The sequence below is a fragment of the Typopeltis vanoorti genome, chromosome 13, assembly GCF_054136105.1.
Source record: "Typopeltis vanoorti isolate ZY-2024b chromosome 13, IOZ_Tvanoo_1.0, whole genome shotgun sequence".
Classification (NCBI taxonomy): domain Eukaryota; kingdom Metazoa; phylum Arthropoda; class Arachnida; order Uropygi; family Thelyphonidae; genus Typopeltis; species Typopeltis vanoorti.
This window is the reverse complement of record NC_143561.1, coordinates 123,534,444-123,552,116: the sequence shown is the minus strand read 5'-3', so window position 1 is coordinate 123,552,116 and position 17,673 is coordinate 123,534,444. Positions and strand designations below refer to the sequence as shown.

Genomic DNA, 17,673 nt, shown 5'->3' with positions numbered 1-17,673 from the left:
TTGTCATTATCTAAGACTCAGCAGCATAGAGAAAGATAGAAAAATCTAAGGTTTCTACAAGCTTAATTTTGGTCTTTTTGGAATTGTGCCTGTCTTTCCAGATCTTAGTTAAATCAGTCATTGCTTTCTTAGCTAGTGCTATTCTTCTTCTTATCTCTTTTTTACATCCATGTAAAATCTTTTTTTTTTTTTGTTATTTATCACTCCAAGGTAGTTGAAATTGTTGACAATTTCAATTCCTTCTACATATATCTCTTCTGCATTGTTTAAAATCATTATTTTGGTTTTATCTTGATTTATTCGTAAACCATTTATCACTGTGTCATCTGCATATTGTAGGTTATTGATTATTCGGTCACCTAATTTAACGCCTCCATTACACTTTTCTTAGAGTTCTTTTTGTTATCATTTTGCTGTAAAGGTTGAATAGTAATGGTGAGAGTATGCATCCTTGTCTTGATCCTTTTTCAAATTGGAAGGCAGGGAACATTGAGTTTTCAATTCTTACTTTTGCTTGGTTTCCTTGATATAAGTTCTTTATGAGGGTGTTACTAGATTGTTATTATTGTTCCGGACAACTCCAAGGAGTCGACAGACTCATCGAGGGAGGCCCTAACATCATGTCAAGAACAACTATTTGACATTGACACAGTATCTATCATACCTTGCCTTGAACTCATTCACGGTCATAGCACCCACAACAGACTCTGGAAGCTTATTCCACTCATTCACCACTCTCCAAGTAAAAAACCTAGCTCTAACACCCTTGTCAACCATGCTCTTGCCCAGCTTCCATGCATGGCCACTAGTCCTCCCACCACCAGTCATATTTTCAAAAATATCTTCTGGATCAATCTTATAGAAACCTTTCAGTAATTTGAATGTCTCAATCGTATCACCCCTCCTTCGCCTATCGTCCAATCTCTGCAACCCACAAATCTTCAACATATTCTCATAAGGTTCATTCCACAGACCTGCTATCATCTTGGTCACTAGTCTCTGGATCCTCTCCACTTCCTCCCCATCACGAAGAAACCCTGGTGCCCATAATTGGGCACAGTAGTCCAGATGGGGGGGGGGGTCTTATCAAGGCTCGATACAGAGGAACAACAACTTGTTTGTCTCTGCATGTTAAAGTATTTTTCAGAAGCCAAGTGATTTGATGAGCTGATTTAGTCACTTTTGCAATGTGACCCCTAAACTTCAATTCCCTATCCACCAACACTCCCAAATAACTGGCCTCATCAATCTCCTGGAGTATGGTTCAATGCGATATACTGCTGCTATTCTTTTCACCCCAAAGTGCATAACCTTACACTTTGCCACATTAAATTGACATCCATTTTTCATAGCCCAGTCCTCCAAATCATCCTGTAAAATTTTGACATCCTGTGCACTCACAATTGCTCTACCCAACTTTGCATCATCAGCACACAAGTGAACACTTCCTTTCAAATCCTTTCCTATATCATTGATGAACAAATTGAAAAGCAGTGGTCCAAGAACAGAGCCCTGCGGCACACCACTAGTCACAAGCCGTCTTTTAGACTCCACTCCTGAATAAACCACTCTCTGATATCTCTCCTTCAACCACCCTCCTATCCATCTCACCAACACTATATCTATCCCCATCTGCTCCAGTTTACTGATTAGGGCTTCATGTGGTATCCTGTCAAAGGCCTTGGCAAGGTCCAGTAATATCACTGTAAACCCATTACCCCTATCCAGTTCAGCTGTCACTGTGTTATAAAACGTGATCAAGTTACTGAGGCATGATCTGCCCTTCACAAAACCATGTTGTCCCCCATACAATATCCCATTTTCATCTATCCAATCCTGTATTCTTTTCTTAACTAATTTCTCTAAGACCTTGACAATGATTCCTGATATGCTAATCGGTCAGTAATTTACAACAGCAGTCTTGGAACCACCTTTATGCAGTGGAACTATTTTCCCCTCTTTCCACCCCCTCGGGACTAACCTAGTCCTGAGACTCAAATTAAACAAAATGGTCAAGGGTACTGACAATTCTTTAGCTGCTTCTTGTACGACACGAGTTGGCATACCATCCAATCCCACGGATGTATTGACAATGAGGTTATGCAATAGACTACTCACCTCCACTTCATTCATCACAATTCCCGTATAATCTACTGGTTTATTCGTTTCTGCAATGTCACCACCTGGTTGATATATACTTGCAAAGTGCTCACTCAGTAACTCAACTATAGCAACTGATTCAGTTACCTCCCTACCATCGGCATTCTTTAAAATCATTCTGCCATGTACATTTTTCCTTTTACTTGCTACATATCTAAAAAACTGTTTAGGATTCTCTTTAGCCTGCATGGCCAATGTTCTTTCATAATCCTTTTTTGCTTTTCTTACCACACTCATTACCCTTCTGGCCTGCGCTTTATACCGTTCATGTGTGCCTGCCGGTCACCTTTCTCCTTAAATTCCCTCCATAGTTGTTTCTTTTTTTGCAGCTCAAGCTTAATGGTGTTATTCATCCATTTAATCCCTACTTGATTTATTATTCGGACTCTAGGTATACAGTCAGCCATTGCTTCATGCAAACACTTCTTAACTGCCTCCCACGCACTATCAACTTCTAGTCCTTGCAGTTGTATATACCATGGCACTGAACCAATCAAACTCCTAAGCTTGTCATACTTTCCATCCCGATAATTTCGCATGTACCCTGGCTTAATTGAAAATTCCATACCTTTAGCCACCTCCCAAGTGAAGACCCTATGATCACTCTCACCAATTGGTGGTAATGTGGTCATATTTGTTACAGCCAAATTCTCAGATGTAATTACTAGGTCAAGCACTCTCTGACCCCTAGTATTTTCCATTACATGCTGTCGCAGATAGTTATCCCTTAATAACCGCATAAAATCCAGTTCCTTCCTCCCGTGTGTTCTCTCCTCACTCCAATCAATGCGACCATAGTTGAAATCTCCCATAATAATTACCCTCTTTCCACTCATTTCTTCTATTTGCGTGTGCATACTGTCACCACCATCTTTTCCATCACCTGGTCAATAGCAGCACCCAATTGTATATTTAGTTCTGCTAGCCACAATCTCACACGAAATGGCCTCAAATGAACTCTTTTCTCTATCCTGCAATTCAACTTCTATTCTCCTTGGCTGTAGCTCATCAGCTATCATCAACAATACTCTCCCTCCCCCCCCCATTTTATTCTCCCTGTCATTCCTGAACACACTATATCCATCATATTCAATCTCACTAGCTATATCATCTACAGTCAGCCATGATTCACTAATACCAATAACCTGTGGTCTGGAAGTGTCAACCATGGCCAAAAACTCTTCCTTCTTTTTCCTGCTACTCCTAGCATTAGTGTACATGAATTTAAGACCCCCATTAGCCCCAACCCTACCTTGATGCCTTATATTAACTATCCCACTCTGATTTGTTGTCCTTATTCGCTCGGGCATATTATATTCATTCAACTGCCTCCCTAAGGACTGTATATCTACCCCTCCTTTAATAAATCTAGTTTCCCTGAATTTGCACATCCACTACATTCAGCAACACTTTCTCAAGTCTCCTTACACCGTAACCATTCGAATGAAAGCCATCCATCTTATATAGAGCCTTTCGCCCATCGAACTCACTCCACACATCCACAAATTCCACACCACTCGTCATACATAACCCACGCATAAAGTCATTCGCAATTATGGCCCTCCTTTTAAACATTTCACTGTCATACCGTGGCAAAAGACTAATCATTCTAACTCTCTCACTCTTTTCTTTTGCTACCTCAAACAATTCATTCAGGTCTTTTATCATTTCCATTTTATCTCCTTTCAAATCATTCGTACTTGCCACAACAATCATTTCTTTCACTCTTTCTTTTTGCTCTCTAATAAACTCAGTTACATCCTTTATGGTCGCACCAGGTTGGTACGATTTTGTCAAATCCTCTACTAACACACCTCGTACTAATGAGTGTCCATCAGCACTCTATCCTTCATTTTGTTCATGTTCACACTCATATGCCTATTTTTCCTGTCATACTTTTTATTATTGGCTGGTTCATTCAGTCGACTTTTGCTCATATGCTCTAGCTGCTGTTTTGCCCTTTGTATTGCACCATTCAACATATCCCATAAAATATCCCACCTCATATAGTCAAAGGCCTTGGAGTAGTCTATAAAGCATAGATAAAGGCTTAATTTGAATTCCTTGCTTTTTCGATTATTTGTTTGATGTTAGATATATGATCTCTAGTTCCTTGACCTTTTCTGAATACTGCTTGTTCTTCTGAGATCTGATGGTCTATAAAACTTTGTAATCTTTCCTTAATAATGTGTAGTAAAATCTTGCTGGTCTGTGAGATAAGGGCAACGGTGCATTTGTTTTCACATTGTTGTGATTGCCGTTTTTTGTAGATTGGGATAATGGTGGAACTAGTTTAGTCATCTGGCCATCTTCCACTCTTCCAGATTTTGTTGCATAAATCATGTATCCAGTTGACTACATTCTCTCCAAGGTTTTTCAGCATTTCAGCCGGTATTGAATCAGGACCTGGGGCTTTGTTAAGAATACCTGACAGTCCCATCCAATTTGCCAACACACTTGATCGTTTCCTAACATACTCTTCTTCTAAGTATGCTGTGTATGTCATTTCTTCTCTTGATCACTCAGATCACAACTTCATATAAGTCTCTTTTGCAACATTCACCTACCAGTTCTCAGTCTTGTGTTCTTTGGCACTACAAGGGAGCCAAATGGTATGACCTCTGCGACTTTTATTCCTCCTTCCCATAATTCGAACTGCTTCAGTACTTCTGATCCAAACACCTACCAAGACTGAATAACAAATCATCCTCATAGGAATGAAGGCCTTCATTCCTTATTCCACTCCAAATTCATAACAACCATCCAAGACCTGGTTCTCAAAATAAAAGTGCCAATGCAATAAAAGAAAAAAAACTCTGCATACCACAAATGGCTCAAGACCAAAACTCCAGCTGCTTACTCTGTCTATACAGCAGCTCACAACAAGAACAACTATAAAAGAATCATAACCAAATCCAGATTAGACTTTCAAAGGGACAAATGCTACAAACTTGCCTCCTGCTGCAATGGCAGTTGCTCTTTCTGGTCTTTTTTTTTTTTTTTTTTAATGTTGGGGCCATACACACAGGAGGTTGATTGGTCAACCTATAGTGCATTAGTACCATGTATGGGAGGTAGTTGGGAAAGGAGGAATTTGTTTACATTTGATTTGAATGACTTTAAATTGTATTCCTTGGGAAACACAGCAGGTGGGAGACTATTCCACAGTGCAGCAGTTGCAGGGATGAAGGAAGAGGAAAAGAAATTTGTTCAGTTTGTTTCTAGGTGTACTGTGAAGGGATGTTATGCAGCAGCTGCACGTGTTCCAATGAGCTTAGTACTGAGTGGAGGAATTATTGATGTTATTTCGGATGAGCATTTCCCATAGAAATATTTGTAGAATATACTTACTGCAGAGACCAAATGTCTGTGTGAAAGTGGGGGAAGAGAGAGTTGGTAAGTGATGGATCATTGATTAGTCTAATTGCCCTCCTCTGTATTGAGTCAAGCATTTTGAGAGAGCTTTTAGGGGCCCACCCCATATGTGGGAGCAGTATTCAATTGTTGGGTGGATTTGTGACTTGTATAATGTTAGTAGCTGTTCAGGGGTGAAGTAACGTCTTGAGCGGAAGAGAAATCCTAGTTTTTTTGAGGCTGAGGATGCAATGTTTGAGATATATTTGTACCAGGAGAGGTTTGTTGATGGTGATTCTGAGGAGCGAGATCTCATGCTGTCTGGAAATTTGGGTATCGTAGAAAAGGATACTGGGAAAAAGTTGTTCTTTTTTATGGGAAATAGTACAGAACTGGGTTTTGTTGGCGTTGAAATTTATCTGAACCCCATTGTAGGATGGCTTGGAGATCGGAGTTGAGGGTGGTGGTGGTTGATGTTCTGTAGGATGAGGTGAGTTGTGTAGGATAAGGCTTATGAAATGCAAGCGAGGAGTGTAGTGTGCTGTCATCTGCATAACTATGTATTGGGTTGGAGGTCAATTGCAGTAGGTCATTGATGTACAGCAGGAACAGGGTTGTGAGAGGACAGAGCCTTGTGGGACCCGAGCATTAATTGAGTGGTGTGAGGATAGAGAGCCATCCACCATCACACACAGTTTGCATCCAGACAGAAAACTGGCAATCCACCTACAGAAGTCCTGGGTCAGACCGAACGATGGTAGTTTGCCTAGTAGGCCTTTGTGCCAGACCAGGTCAAAGGCTTTGGAGATGTCTAGTGCAACCACTTGAGATTTGCCAAACCTCTTCATAGCATTTGTCCAGAGATGGGTGATATGCGAGTAGATCTCCTGTTGATCGGTAGTGGCAGAATCCATATTGGTGGTCATTTATTTGGTGAGTGTCTTCAAGATAGTGTAGGAGGTGGGAATTGATGATTTTTTCCATTACCTTTGACAGGACTGAGGTAAGCGAGATAGGGCGGTGTTTGGATGGCAGTGGCTTGTCACCCTTCTTGAGAATGGGCTGAATATAGGCCAATTTCCAGTTTGTGGGATAGATTCCAGTGGAGTAGGAGAGTATATATAGGTGACATAGGATAGGGGTCAGTTCTGGAGCACAATTTTTCAGAACAATTGGGGCCAGGGGGGCCCCCAATTGTTCTGAAAAATTGGTGCCATTGGGGCCAGGAAACTTTTTTGTGTCTAATTGGGACAGTATTTTTCTGATTTCATCCTGCAAAAGGATATAGGGAGCATTGTATGTTAGGTGTCTAGAATGGTTGGGGGACATTTACCATCGTCAATTATGCATGTATTTGAAGCAAAGTATGAGGCCAGAAGATTGGCTTTTTCTGTAGGTGATGAGGCAGTAGAGCCCTCAGGTGTGAACCACCAAGGCTATTGGACACAACTTTTGCCAACCAAGGTTTCCACCACTCTGACATATCAATGATACTGTATTCACTTCACCTAAAGAAAAGGCCAATTTACTGGCATCACTCATCTCTTCCAATTCCTGCATCTATGACCTAGGTAAACTCCCTCCACTCCAGAACTGTTCTCTCCATGTCACTCATAATCTCATAATTTTCTGCTAGAGAGATATATGATGAATCCTTAATAACCTGAACACAAACAAGGCATCTGGTCTCGATTGCATTCCCACCTGCTGTATTAAAAACATGTGTCCCAGAACTAACACCTATCCTGTATTGCCTCTTTAATTTGTCCTATTCAACTGGCATCTACCTTACAACATGGAAACAAGCCCACATTCAGGCCATTCCAAAAAAAGGGGATAAAAATCACATTAGAGGCTAAAGAGTGTTTAATGTTTTTTATTCTTTCAGTATTTCATCTGTCACAGAGACATTGTCAAGGAGTACTATATGAGACTTGCCACACACACACATGAACACAAAGGCAACACAAAACTAAGGGAAACATGTGGATGAAAGACTAGAGTCCTGACTAGGTTGGATGCTGTCTGTGGCACCTGTTGGCTGCCTGGGGATGTAAACTGGGATCTCTAAGTATTAGTGTTTCCCATATTTTGGGAAGCTTAATGTAACTATATTTAAATTAGGCTGATTTCTGAGCACAATCGCAGATTCCAAAAATAAGTTTGACATCTGGCTTACAGGAGAGAAAATCAGGTTTAATCACTTATTATTATTATTATTATTATTATTATTATTATTATTGGTTTTCCATCAGAAGATAGTCTGTGTAGGGGTGGCAGCAGCATGGCTTTCATTGTCTGGTGAAACCCCACTGCCATGCTTATTGGAGGTGTGAAGTAATTGTTGCTATGTTTTGTCTCCAGAGTAGATGTCTGGTTTATTCCCCCCCCCCAACCCCCTCTAAAATTCCATGTAAGTAATACCCTTCAGGGACATGATAGCACACTATAATTAACTAGGAAGAGGAAGCCAACGTTTTCATTTGAGTATAGAGCAGTAAAGCATTTCACAGGCTGGCTACTAGATACTGCATGGGACTAAACATGATAAGCTTCCTAACCAGTTGGAAAATAATCTTTCTGCCGCTTACTCTAATGCCTGGGTGGGGTTAGAGTATCTGCAGGAGACCTTTTTTGAGGCTTTGCTTGATTGTAGTCTGGGTATTCTCTGTATGAAAGTCATGTTTACAACCCCCCCCCCCTTCCCCACATACTACATGCTTCTATTCTGTTTCTGGCATCACCAAAAGATAGCATGATAAATAATAGTGATATTGTTGTTCAAAAAAGGAACCTAAAACACAAAATCCCATTCCAGAAAAAATAAAAAAGAATAAAATAAAATAAATAAAAAAACGAATAATCCATTTACTTTACACTTAAGAGCCTCACCATAAATATTAATGATATGCACCACCCTCTGCATGGATCAAAATCTCATCTTTATTCCTCACTGAACCTCATTGGGTATATTCCAGAATCATATTTCACCTCAGCTATCCTGAATGCATTCTTCATGAATTCTTCCATGAGAAACATGAAGTATGTGAATTTGACAGATTTTCATATTCCATGCCATTTATTAAAACCCTGAATCCTCCTCTATATGATCTGCTTCTTCAAGATTTTCTTGCTACGCTTATTTGCTACTTTCTAGTTCTGATTGCCACACTGACTTCTTTGATTACTTATCTCTGAAGGTTAATCTTCTCTGTCTAATCATTAAAAAAGTGAAATCATCTTCCTTAGAGATCATTCTTCATAATTCAACATGGCTTCCCTTCCCTAACTTCACAGATCAAGAAACGTAAGCTTAATTATTTGCAGTTTTAGTTATCTAACACAGATTGTTCACTTGCCAGAAGGCCTGATAATCCTCATTATTCTCTCACTGTCCTGGACCTTTTCTTAACTAGCTTTCCTTCCAAATATATCACAGTCTTTTTGAAATTATAACCATAACCTTGTCCACGTATCTTTTTCTATAGACTGATCTTCACCAGCAAATCTTAGCTTTGGATTTGTACTGCAGCATGCCAGTTTGCTGCAGTACAGATCCATTTGAATTGAGATGACTTGCATAATTAGTGGGTCTGCTCACCTGATCTAAACGACTGCTGCAACCAAAGAACTTAAATAATCCTTGTTGGAATGAGCATTCATTCCCACCACCTAAAATTCCCAATTACTACCAGTGTCTTAGTAGTTTTCTAACAAATGTGCTAAAGCAGCACGAGAAAAAAATTCAGTATGCTTCAAACAACTGAAATCAAAAATCACAACTTTGCACTCAGTTTACACTTCAGGCCACAACATCTGTTAAAAAACAACAACAAACAACTTACCTACTGCTCCCTTGTGTTCATGTATTTGCCTTTCTCACATCCAGGTATTAGTACTATGATAATGTCACTTAAAGATGAGACTGACCTCTTGGCACCAATTAAATATTCTCCTATGATGCTTACATAGATGACCAAGGATAGTCATCTACCATTATATTATGAACAGATCAAGCAATCTCTGAGCATTCAGAATGAGCTAATGAATGAATGCTAATGCTAGATGCTATAATGAATTCCCTGTTGTAGATGATATTCCATTCATGTTAAAAACTTGTTTTCCTGAACTAACATCCATCCATCCATCCATCCATCTTGTATCACTCTATAAAAGCTGTTATACTTGTCAACAACAAAAGGAACAATAAAATCACTGTTTTTTAGTTTGATGGCTATAGAACCAGTCATCAAACTACTGTCCCATTACTCTCATCTCAGTACTCTCAAAAATAGTGGAGAGAGTAATTAATGACTAACTTCTTCACTGGAGGCTTATCAGTTAATTAGTGATTATTGATTGATATGTATTTGGCCATCCTAGTTGTGCAGCAGATTTTTTAGGGAGTGTACAGGATAATTATGATAGCTCTATATGAAAAAGTTACACCATTACTAACTTCCAATCAACATTTTTCCTCCAAATTAAACTGTTATCTGTTCAAGATTCCAATGTTATCAGATCTTATATTTCTGTCTTTTAAGGCACTTTTTACTGTGTCAATTCATCTATACCTTGGTCTTCCTCTGGGTCTTTTTCTTGCCAACCTGACAAAGAACACTTGTTTTGCTAATCTTTCCTCTCTTATTCTATTTAAGTGACTATACCACCTGAGATTAGCTCTACTAAGACCATTCCTGAATGCCAACTATCCTCATTTTTAATGTGATACTGCAATTGATGCCATCTGTTCACTCCACTAACCTTCCTCAGAATTCTCATATCAGAGTCTCCAGTTTTTGATCAAGCATTTTATTTCTAATCTAGCTTTTAGATGCATAAGATATAATTGGTTTGAAAACACTGCCTTGTGTACAGCTAATTTAGTGTTTTGACTAATTTTTTTCTTATTCCATATAAATTTATCCAGCCAACTTTCTACCATACCAGCTTTATTAATTCTGTTGTTTATTTTCATATTTAATTTACCATCTTCACTAGATATTCTGCCTAAATGGCTGAAATGTTTTACTTGTTCTATAGGTTTACCATTCACGATACAAGTGATGTTTTCAATGTTTCTGCCAGATTTCATTGTCTTTTTATTTTTATTGCTGATTTTCATACCAGATTTATTACAACAGTTATTTAGTTTAGTCAGGGAATCTTGCAGACTTGTACTGGATTTATTTAAAAAGCATAACATCATCTGCATAAAGTAAAGAGTGAAGATCAACATAATAAATTTAGATATCAGATTTAATACCACTTTCCTTCATAATGTGATCCATATAGATAATGAATAACAGTGGAGATAATGTTCCCCCTTATTGCATACCTGATTTTATCTGAAACTACCTTCCTTGACCTCTCCTTCAATTCTAACTGCTGACTTGCAGCTTAAATAAAGACTATATATAGCTTGATATAATGTCTTATTTACACCATATAACTATATAGTTTTGAAGAGCTTTCCTCTTGGCACCTTGTTATATGCATTTTCCAGATCAAAAAAACTTAAATACAAATCCTTGTTATATTCCAAAGATTTCTCAACTATTTGCCTTAAAGTGAAAATCTGATCCTGACAACTACTACTATTTGGCTTCAGTCCATCTTGTTCTTCACCAAGCTTCCCTTCTGCAATTTTTCTTAGCTGTTTCTCAAGTGTATATTTGCATAAATCTTGCAAGGAACACTCAGTAGGTAAATACCTCTGTAATTCTCACATTCAGTTTTATTTCTCTTTATATAGATCAGTACTATGAGAGCTCTGCTCCAATTATCTGGAATTCTATCCTCTGATTAGGCCTTCAGCCACTGTAAAACTTTTATACCTTCATATTTGAGCATTTCTGGCCGAATTTCATCTACTCCAGCTGCCTTTCTACATTTCAATTTCTTGATGACTTTTTCCTACTTCAAGTATGGATATGTATTCCTGACTGCGTTCGTTTGTGGAGTTTGATACCACTGTGCTGTGACACTGCTTGTTTTATTTAACAGTCTTTCAGAGTAATTATTACAGACATCTAGAACTATCTTTATCTTCAGTTTTCATCTCAACTTTATCATCTCTGATTCTTTTTATAGTACTTTTTCTTCCATTTCTAAACTTTTTTTTAATAGCCTCCAGAATATTTGCCACCTTCCTAATATATATTTTCTGTCTTCTTATGAAAGTCTTCTCGTTACTTTTATTTAGCTAGTTTTACACAGTGCTTCACTTTCTTACATTTTTCTCGGTATTCTCTAAGAGCACAAGCTAACTTACTTGCCAGGAATTTTCTATATGTTTTCTTCTTTTCCTTGACTATCTCTTTAACTTCCTGAGTCCATCATGGAGTTCTGATTTTTCTATCCTTACAGATAACCTCACCACATGCTCTCTTGCTGAATCAATCAGTGTTTTCTGCAGGGTTTGCCATTGAATCTCCAAGTTTTGGTTCTTGTTTTCAAACTCTTTAATTTTTCTCTTCAATGATGTTTGTGCATTTGAGTCTGCAGTTCACCTCTGAAAGCTACTCAACTTTGATTCATTTTAAAACTTTCATACACACTTTTATTTTCAATATGAAATTCAATTTTATCCTTCTCTAAACTAAAGAGTGATCACTTCCTATTTCAAATCCTCTATACTCTTGTGCCCTAAACTAGTGGGAAAACATTGCTATCAACTATAACTGACAATGAGACTTTTCTTATATCTTGCATCTTCTCTTCTCTCCATGCAAATATATGCACATTTTTGTGTTGGAATGTGGTGTTAACAATAACCAATTCATGTCTTGAACAGAAATCCAGCAAGCATTTAGCATTATTATTAGATTTGTGCTTTTCTCCAAATTTTCCTAAAACGTTTTTATATGTCTCGTAAAATTTTCCTACTCTGCTGTTTAGATCTCCAACAAGGATTAACTTTTTAACCCTTCATTCCTGTGAAAAATCCCTCTGCCTTTCCTGTTTGGAAGTTTGATCAATTCTCAGTAACTTATGTCTTAAAATCCAGTGATTCTCAACCTATGGGGCATGTCCCCCAAAGGGGGCACAGAATACCTAAAGGGGGTTGCATGAAGAAAGTGGAAATCAAAGGAAAAACTACTTTATTGAAATAAAAGCATTTAATGAAATTTATTGACACAAAAACAATATAAAAACAAAAGCACTCTGAAAATAAAATAATAAAATGTATAAAATCCACTGTTTTGAATAGACTAGTTATGCTTATTGGAACATATCAGTATTGCAAAATATACTGAGCAACTAATTAAATATAAACAATACCAATGAATCTAAAAATTAATGGTTTCCTTGGGCCAGTGTTATAGAGCATAGCTTTTCATATGATGGTGATACATTGGAAATTGACACTCTTAGTTCTCTTTCTATATTTAACTGAGATCTGTATTTTGTTTTTAAGGCAGCCACTACAATTTCACAAAGATAAGATGTTGGAAATGGCAAAAGTGCATGAAAAGCTCTTGACTTTAGTGCAGAAAATTCATCATCAACACCAACCCAAAATTCAGACAGTGATTTAGATACACATTGCCTTTTGATTTTTCTGCTTGACGTGAAGTCTATCAATTGTTCCTCTTCTTCAATTGAGAAACCTTCAGGAGTAATTTGAAATGGGTTTCTAACCCACTTGTACCTTGCCATTATGTTGTCGTTAGTTATAAAATAATTTCTAAAATTCTTCGTCAACATTGTTAAATGATTTTCAATAGTTGTAAATAAAACTTTGATGTGCTCTTCTGCCTTGTAGGTTTTGATAAATTCATCCACATTGTTCTGCTCAGTTATATCGGCAATCATCTAAACTCTTCAATGTCATATCTGCTGTTACTCTAAGATCCCTTGACTTCTCCACTTAATCTTCTCCTCTGGATCCCCTTCACCACTTCCTTATTCCCAAGAAACCCAGGTGACCAGATCTGTTTCTTCCAAAGTGCAAAACTAGCCGCATTTGAACTGAAATCATGCTAATCTTTTCATATTTCAAATATTCAAATCTTAAAAGACTGAATCATTTCTGATGATTGTTCACTTGCTGTCACCAGTAAGCAGCTGAATATCCCCCCCCCAAAAAAAAAAATTTGCATAATCATTTATGTATAGGTTGAATATTAGTGAATTTCATATATTCTGCAAATTAAAAATTAAAGTTGAGTAATGCAGTAACATAGATATCAGTGTGTAATTATTATTTTGTAAGAAATGTATGAGTTGTCAGATTTTGAATTGTTTATGCTGTTTGTAACTAGAAAAACGTTGTTTAAAAGTGCCTCTGTAGTGTAATTGAAAGAACAATAAGACATGAGCTTTTCAATTGAAGAGGAGGTAGCTGATCTTATACAGCTGTAGAACACATTTTTTCTGCCAGAAACTTGGGTTTTTCATCCTGCTTACAGACAGATCAGCCACCAGAATAGATGCAATTTACAGACAAAAATGTTAATGATGGCTGTGGACAGTAAATGTTGTTATGGTATTGTTGGGTATAGTTGTAGGATTAAATAGGGGAGATTCTGAGTTGTGTGGAGTGGGGTAGAGTGTCCTCTCAAGATTAGTCCTTGAACTCTTTTGAGGTGTCTTGTTCACAGTCTTCCACACTGCCTACAGAATTGTGTGAATCTCAGTTCTGTTAGTGGCACTGTGTGCAACCAACATTCACGTTTTTATCAGTAGAGAGAGAGTCGTCTAGCTGTATAGGTAAACATGCAGGGGGGGGGGATTATGAAAACTGTATCTGTAATAGCACTTTACAAGGTTGGAATGCACCCACCTGTTATTTTCAACACACTAAAAACACTCAGGATCAGTAGGATGTTTGTGTATCAGACTATTAACTCTTATAACAATACAGAAAACATATCTGACCACCAAAGAACAGGTTGACCACACTGTTGTGCACAAGTGGAATGCCTGCCTCTGCCATAATCTTGTGAGAATGCAGAAAGTGATGTTGCGAGAGAGTTTGCAGAGAATGATGTTATGTGTACAAACTTATGACCTGGGGATGAGAGCGTATCATCGATTTACTGTCTATCGTATTATGCAGCAGAGGAAGATAAAATCAAAGGCACTTCTCTGGCAGTATGTAAACAACAGACAGAGATATCCTCTTCACAGATGAGAAGATTTTTATGGCTAACTTCCAAAACAGTCTGGTATATGCCCCAGATGATCACACAGCATGTGCCATAGCATTCAGGATTCAAAGAGGTCATCACCTCACGTTAGTGATTGTTTGGTGTGTGTGTGGGGGGGGGGGATAGTGGTTGGTGGCAGATGTGCCTGACCATATATCACCATCTGATTGGCCGTCTGGAAGTTCCAATCTGAATCTGTTGAATTTCAAATTGTGGTCATAGCTTGAGAGAGTAGCCAGCAAGAAATGATGCCCAAGCATAACCATGGTGGATTTGGAGTGAGCAGTGGCATAATTTCCACTGGATGTTGTGCATGCCGCCATCAATATGTGGCAGTATGCACAACATCCAGCGTGTATGAAAGCAAAAGGTGGACATTTTGAGTATTAAGTACTGCTATATTCATGTTATACATGTTGTTTGCATGTGCTGAAAGCTGTAAAGCTTATGTGCTGTTCAAGTTGTTCAACTTCTGTTAATGTTCTTCTCACTATACACATGCTCAGAATTTAATTCACTGTAATTCTGAGCATGTGTATAGTGAGAAGAACATTAACAGAAGTTGCTAAGTGTTCAAAAGTTTGGGAGGGAAGTAAAAAAAGAACAGTCAGAGGAGAATTGTTCAGTTTCTGTGTCTTTAATACATGCAGAATGAATAGAAATTAAAAGTTAAAAATGGATGACTGGGATAGGATATCCTTTAAAAGAGTAATAAGTGTGAAGTTTACTGTAGTTATTACTTTCTGAAAGACAGTAATTCATGTTTTTATATTCAGTTTGTGAGATATTTGAATTTTAATAGATATCAAGATACACAGGTGTCCAAAACCCAAGGATGAACACTATTTTTGAATATTACAACTGCAAATTCAGATGAATCAGCTTGTGGCAATTTGTATAACTGATGATTTTGAACAGAAAGTAGGTAAACATTCAAATTCAAATTGCCTGTAAAGGGATCATGTGGTAGCACTCAACAGGATAAAAGGTAAAAGGCTGCAGTAAGTGAATTGTGTTTAAAGGAAGCTCTTTTTTATGAAGGAATCAAGTTACAAACTTGGATGTCTGGTAATGTCTCAAAGACCTCATGTAGATGATTTCACATGAGGAAGAATCATTGGAAAGCTTGAAGAAGACTGCAAAATTACTGATATTGTCAGAGAGTTCGGAATCTCATGTAACATTGTGTCCAGGCTCTGGGCAGCATTTCAAACCAATGGAATATGTTCCAGATGTTTGCTAATAGGTCACTCATGCTTTACCAGAGAGCATGAAAACAGATTTTTGTTATAATAGCCAAATGTAATTGACGCACCATGTCAGGTCTGCTCCATTCAAGCACAGACATGCTAATATCTTGACAGACCGTGTCAAAACATCTGCGATAAGTAGACCTATATGCCTAAAGTTCTGTAATCTGTATCCCTTTATCCACAGCTAATCATAGAGCATGTTTTCAGTATTGCTGTATCCATAAAAATTGAACAAGACACCAGTGGGCTAATGAACTCATTATAGAGAGAGTTTTTGTTCTTTCCTCCAATTCTAGATGACACTTGATCTGGCATGAAAGTGGTACATAATTTCAAAATTTAAGTGACGTCAAAAAATGCACTCTTTCATTCCCTTCCATTCTTCCTGCTGTTTTGCTTACTAACTGAATTTTAATTGCCTATCCATCATCATCATCATCCTTCAAAACTCTATTATCCTCACTTTCTTGCAGTACATTTCCTCCACATCTTTTAAAATTTTCTTTTCTTTTCTTTTCTTCGGTGCATAACTTTACACTTTGCCATACTGAATAGCAATCATTATTATTTGTTTATTGTCCTGCAAGATCTCTATATGCATCACCAGAAAACAACTGGATATGTCCACTCAGATCATTTTTGATATTCTTAATGTGCAAATTAAACAGAGCATTAATGAATGAATACTACTGATCCTCTGCTTGCTCTTGGATTCTGATTCAAGAATAAAATGTTGTGCAGATATACTATCTAATCAAAAATATCTGGACACTTGCTCATCCCTACTCTACACTAATATGAAAGGCATTAATATGGAGTTGGTCCACCCTTTGTTGCTGTATCAGCCTTCCATTCTTCTATATTCCCTTTAACATTCATTATATGACATTCCTATGTTCCCCTCCATTTTTTCAGAAGAGCATTAGTGAAGTCAATAACTGATGTCAGGTAATTTTGTCTGGCTCGCTATTGGCCTTTCAATTTTCCACAGGTGTTTGACAGGGTTGAGATCAGGGGGCCATGCAGGCCTGTCAACACTAGTATCATTAAATCATTCATTTAAAGACTTAGTTTGTAGAACAGTATTGAATATTGCTTGTCATTTATTAGATAGAATATTCTTTGTTCCATATAGGGGAGTTAATGCATGATTGCATATTATCATGAAGTTGCTGACCCCCCCCCCCTTTTGCAGAAGGGAAAAAAAAATCATATTCTGTGGCTTTCATGCATTCTTATTCTTTTAGGCTAAGGAGTTTTTTTTACTGCCATGCCTTTTAAGATAATGTAGCATTTGTTGATAACCAAGACTGAATGTTGATTTTACAATGCATTTGATATTATTAATTACCATTATCACAATATTATTTAAGCTGAATAGCATTCACAAAGTTAAGCAAACTCTAAACTTGGCAATGACCTAAATAAGTTATAAGTGAATAATTGATGTTTTAAAACTTTTTAGGTGCCCTCTCGGGGAAGATATTTCTGCACAAGTAAGAATGGCTGATCTCAAGTTAGACCACTTAAAAATGCCCACTAACTTTGATCCCATTAATGTGAACATAGAGATTTTAAATAATTTATCTATTGATGCCAAGTGATTTTTTTGTATATAGATAGCCAATTTGGAATAGGTAAGGTGAAATTTAAATATCTATTATTATATAAACTTGTAATATATTGTATGCCATAGATAAAATAAGTATTGGCAATAAAGAAAAAAATACAAGAGCATATTCTGTAAAGCC

The 17,673-nt window shown here is 37.4% G+C and overlaps 1 protein-coding gene across 3 annotated transcripts in view; it reads left to right on the top strand.

Moving 5' to 3' along the window:
* Tcs4 (Threonyl-carbamoyl synthesis 4) overlaps window positions 1–17,673 on the top strand; it is a 217,885-nt gene that overhangs the window by 121,929 nt on the left and 78,283 nt on the right. For all 3 annotated transcript variants that reach the window (XR_016549260.1, XR_016549259.1, XM_090402940.1), the window contains exon 8: window positions 17,388–17,559. Coding sequence is in view for 1 of the 3 variants with exons in the window: in XM_090402940.1 (XP_090259066.1) it covers window positions 17,388–17,526 (139 nt within the window). In the remaining 2 variants the exon portion in view is untranslated. The remainder of the gene's footprint in view (window positions 1–17,387; window positions 17,560–17,673) is intronic.